At 34.2% G+C, this 5,609-nt stretch overlaps 1 protein-coding gene across 1 annotated transcript; it reads left to right on the forward strand.

Moving 5' to 3' along the window:
- Positions 1 to 4,876: 4,876 nt before the first annotated feature.
- LOC139494156 (ATP-dependent DNA helicase pif1-like) lies at positions 4,877 to 5,254 on the forward strand. The gene has a single exon (XM_071282331.1). The coding sequence runs from the start codon at positions 4,877 to 4,879 to the stop codon at positions 5,252 to 5,254; it is 378 nt and encodes a 125-aa protein (XP_071138432.1).
- Positions 5,255 to 5,609: the final 355 nt, after the last annotated feature.

A 5,609-nucleotide genomic window follows, 5' to 3' on the forward strand; every position in this document is an offset into this window, starting at 1 on the left:
ATCCCCTCGTATGTAACATATTGGGGACAAATATGGACACTATATTTGTATATGACACATGCAGAAAATGGTAAATTGAATATGCATATTTGATACATAAACTATTTTTTTAGAAATCAACCAAAACATTCAGTAACTGAAAATACCTTTAATTTTAATATTGTCTTTAGAACCAGCAGGTAAAAAAATGAGCAACCAATTGCCTGTGTATTATGCTATTTCAAGGAGAAAAAACAAGTCCATCTGCATGACCTTGACCTTTGGCCTTGAACGTAAAAAATGTCAGATCATTACAAGGAGGAACAATATACCAAATGTGGTTAATCTTTTGAAGCATATTGGTTTTAGAGTGTCAACAAGGGTGATATTGCCTTGCATTGCAACTGCCACCGTGACCTTGACCTTTGAACTTTAAAGTCAATAGCCTTATATAGTTTTGAGCATTTTGGTTCTAGAGTGTCCATAACAATTTTACCTACACGCAACTTACATGTAGTAGGCGAGGGGATAATGAACTAAGTTTTATCAGAATTAGACAAAAAGATCGATTTCCCGCCATGCATGGCAGACTTGTACAGAAACGATATGTTGTCGAAATTCTGTTCGTATCTTTTAGACATCGTATGGCCATCGCGCAATCATCGTAATCCATCATGTAGTCTTCGTAATCCATCGTGTAGCCTTCGTGATCCATCGTGTAGGCTTCGGCTGCGATATGAAGCTTAAATACCCGTATTCGGTTAACCTTCGTATGTCCATCTTTTGCTGTCGTATATAATTTCGGCACCATCGTATAGACTTCGTTATTCATCGTTCTTGCTTCGGTCACTTTTTGGTATTTTAACGAGATCGGGACCAACTTCGTACGAACTTACAATTTTCGCTTTCGGGTGTCCATCGTATATAAAAATCGGGACAGTGTGACGCGGGCATTAACACCAAGTCTAAAGTGTCTAATACAAGTGAGGGGATGGTGGACAGAGAAAGAGAAAGGCAGGCCAGAGAATTAATATACAATCCTACACCACCGTTTGCGAATATGAAGGAAGCACTTACAATGCCAGTTGGTAACATGCTATCAACAAAAGGAATAATAAGTAGAGGTATGTTGTGAGTTTCTATTTAAATATAATCTGATATTACAATCTACTCTTTGTACATCCCACTTGCAGACAATAACTGTAGAATACTCTAATGAGTAAATGGATCGCCTGTATTTGATACCATAAAAGGAACTCTAGGGTAATTATTGGCGTTATGGTTCCAACAGTTTAGGAATATAGGACCAAAAACAATAATTTTTCAGTTTTTACACAATAATCAGTGTACAGAAATTTATGAAAGTATGGGTCCTTATTTAAAATTATACAAAAGGTTCAATATCATATAAAGAAACCAGGATTAATCATTAAATTTGGGGTTTATGACCCAATTTCTGTAAATTGTTTCGATAAAAAATGATATATATCAGTTCTTGGTTATGCTTAATTTTACTGAATTTTATAGTTTACCCCCATATCAAATTACCCAATAGTATAGTCCAAAGTGTCCAAAATATTAATACTCAGATATATAAAGATTTGTTATCAGTGCCATAGAGTTAACACTTCATCCAATAACCAATAAATATAGATTATACCACTGCATCGAGTGTAATATGATATTTATCCACTCGAGACAGTTAAATTTTAAAATTTTAAACGCGAGGCTTCGTTAATTTTTTAAGGACAAACAATGCTTCAAACGGGAAAACCACAACCTTATCTGTATAGCAATAAGAAGCATATGAACACAAATAAACAAACGATAACCAATAAACATCAGATTCTAGACTTATGATGATGCGTTGAATAAAAACTGCAATTTTTATATGTGTGCATGTCGAACATATTGTGATGTGGAGGATTATAGTAATGCACAAACAATACTTTCTAAAAAGTGAGAAAGTATATATTATCAAATTGTATTTGACTAGTTTTCTTAAATCCTGCTGGAGTTAAAAGAAGGAGAACAGCCCGTGTTACTGATAATGACAGGACAGCTCAAACAGAACATGATGTAGTGCAGCCACGGACTCAAATTACAACATATAATGCACCAGGACCATCTACCACATTTAACAGTTCAGTGGATTTACCGAATAATGAAGAGTCGTATTCACAAGACATCAATGAACAAGGTACATTTCAATATTTTGAATCTAAGGCCACACCAATTTAATTCCTTGTGCGATGGACCCGCCCGCACCTATTTTTTTTCAAAACAGGTTTTTAGATACACAACAGATATGAACCTGTAATTGGTTACATAAGAAAATTGGTACCGTCAATTTTATTACTACCACTGGGTCGATGCCTCTGCTGGTGGACTGTTAGTCCCCGAGGGTATCACCAGCCCAGTAGCCAGTACTTCGGTGCTGGCATGAAAATACGGATTTTTTGTGTTATTAAAATTTGCTCTTACAAAATATTATAAATTATTATAAATTAAGGAATGTATCTCCCTCATGCAAAGCTCTGATTCCTTTCACGGATTTGGCTATACTTTTTGGACCTTAATAGCTCTTCATCTTTTATATAAGCTTTGAATTTTCAAATATTTTGGCCACGAACATCACTGAAGAGACATGTATTGTCGAAATGCGCATCTGGTGCAAGAAAATTGGTACCGTTAATTTTATTACATAAGAGGACTCAGTAACTTTGATGTCTCTCTCCATAAGCTGAAAGATAGACCAGGGGACATCTTGCCAATTTGTAGAGCAGTAGAACATTCTTACAGTGAATGCAATAGAAGTTTAGTTTCACCTCTTTCTTTTTTGCTAAATCTAACTGCATAAACATTAACTGGGAACAGGTTAGTTGTTGATTTACATGGAAATACCAATCTAGCAGGTCATTACAAGACTAATTGGGTTAGGAGCAAAGTAGCCACCCCACACAATTACCTTCATGTGATCTCATGAATGTGTTTGACAATGAACAAGTAATGGGGAAAATATGGTCAGTAAAACCAAAAAAAAAACCAAATTGCAATATCCATATTTACCAACAAAGCCTTAATGGAATTACAATCTCCTGAAAGTTTACAAAAAAAGGCAGACTAGAAACCTGAAAAAAATTGACAGTTGCCCAAGATTGAAAAAGATGATCAAGCGGAAAATATCAATGAGAATGAGACTATACAAGCTTCAAAACTTCAATATCTTATCAATGAAGTGATTGATCAGGACACAAAAAAAGATATTCAAAAATGGAAACAGATCATTACGATCAATTATACTATTTTATTGACCATGACATTGACACTGTGTCGAAGGAGCAGAAGCAAATTGATAGATATTTTCAAGATTTTTTTTATGATCAGGTTAAAAAGTATGTGCAGGATGAAAACTATATAAAATGTGAACACTGTGGAGCTTTGAATGGTAAGCGCAAACTAATTTGTTCAAATTGCATTAGAAAAGATGGATTAAAATCAGCTAAGAATAAAAGATGGTGCCACTAACTCATTTGTTAAAGACCAAGAAACCTGTTACCTAATTATTGTTGAGTAAGATGAAAATGACGATAAATCAGAGATCACAGAGGTGCACAGTTAAATTGAAAGAAAACCACAAAAGTAATTGGAACAAATACATGACACACTAGTAGCAATGAATGATTGAGAGAACATTTCCTTTCAACAATTTTTAGAAAAAGTAGCACTGAACGAACTAGAATACATTCTAGCTGTTCGATCATCTATTGCAACACCAACAGTTTTTCTAAAGAGATCTTTACTGAAAATTAGAATAAACAATTACAGTATTGCATGTCTGAAGGCATGGAGGGCAAACATGGATTTACAGTTTGTCATAGATGTATATGCTTGTGCCGTCTATACAGCTTCATATATATAACAAAAACTCAAAGAGGAATGAGTGAATTATTAACAGCAGCATCAAAGAAGCAAATTCAGGAAATAAATCAATTAGAGAACAAGTACGTTTAATCAGCAACAAATTTCTTAATGCTATTGAGATAAGTGCGCAAGAAGCTAGTTACCTTTCTCTCCAACTTCCATTAAAAAAATCCTCCAGACAAGTAATTTTTATTAATACATCACCTCCAGATCAACGTGTTGTATTACTTAAACCTCAAAATCAATTACAATCTATGAATGATGATGATGATGATGATGATGATGATGATGATGATGATGATGATGATGATGATGATGATGATGATGATGAAATAGAGTGTAAAGGATTACTTTCAAGATATCCAGAACGTCCAAAATCAATGGAAAACCTATCTTTGGCTGAATTTGCATCTTCATATGAAAGAGTTGCATCTACTTACATTTCACGTTCAAAATCTTTGTGTAAAAATACAAAAGATGGTTATTTACCTGAAAAACAACACGAAGAAGATGAAGATATTTCAGACAATGCAACCTCGCCATCAAATTATAAGAACAGTGCACTATAACCCAGACAAAGACATTGAAAACTACCACAAAGAATTGTTAATGCTTTATTCCCCATGGAGAAATGAAGAATTAGACATTTGAGGAAAATTTTCAACATACACTGAAAGATTTCAAGAATTAGAGTCAACAATTGAGATAAAAAGTCAACTATTTGAACCCTATCGTACAGCATTAAAGTGCGCAGAAGAATTATTATCAAACCAGCCAGAATTAGATGCAGGGTGGAATGGTATTGCACCGAATACACAACACAGGGATCAACAAGATGCAGCACAAAAAGAAAAAATAACAAACAACAATCTACCTGACTATGATATTGGACCTGACATAGGAGTCAGAGTTTCTAGCTACTGAGGATTTAAACTCTTACAATGAATTATCAAATGGTGAATTTTGTGCTCATATGAGACCTCTTAATCAGCAGCACATACAGTTCATATATAATGTTGTCCATCAAATCAAGACAAGTGACAAACCAGTTGTCTATTTTCTCAGTGGGGGAGCTGGAGTTGGAAAGTCATTTGTCACTAACGCTCTCTATCAAATGATTTTAAAATTTTATAATAGAAGACCCGGAGACGATTTCACTACTCCAAAAGTTTTGTTGGTGGCACCAACAGGAAAAGCTACTTATCATATCAATGGAAACACAATTCATTCCACACTGCGTATTCCATGCAATCAGAGTCTTCAGTTCAGATCATTAGAATCTAGTTCTTTAAACACACTACAGACCAAATTAGGAAATGTGCAACTTATATTTATTGACGAATTTCCATGATAGGATTTAAAATGTTAAATTTCATACATCAAAGGTTAATGGAGATCAAACAGTCTAAAGAACCATTTGATTGAATTTCTATTATTGCTGTTGGTGACCTGTTTCAGTTGAAACTAGGGATGGACTCTTATATTTTCCAACCTCCAAAATCTGGGTATCATGCCTTTAGCTTTAAATTTATGGGAAGACCACTTCTGTATGACAGAACTGAACATAATTATGCGTCAAAGAGAAAATAAAGAATTTGCAGAATTATTAAATAGACTCAGGGAAGGAAATCATACATCTAATGATAATGAACTACTGAAAAATCAATGTATGGAAGAAAATACTAAAAACTACCCACATGATACTC

The sequence above is a fragment of the Mytilus edulis genome, chromosome 11 (assembly GCF_963676685.1).
Source record: "Mytilus edulis chromosome 11, xbMytEdul2.2, whole genome shotgun sequence".
NCBI lineage: Eukaryota > Metazoa > Mollusca > Bivalvia > Mytilida > Mytilidae > Mytilus > Mytilus edulis.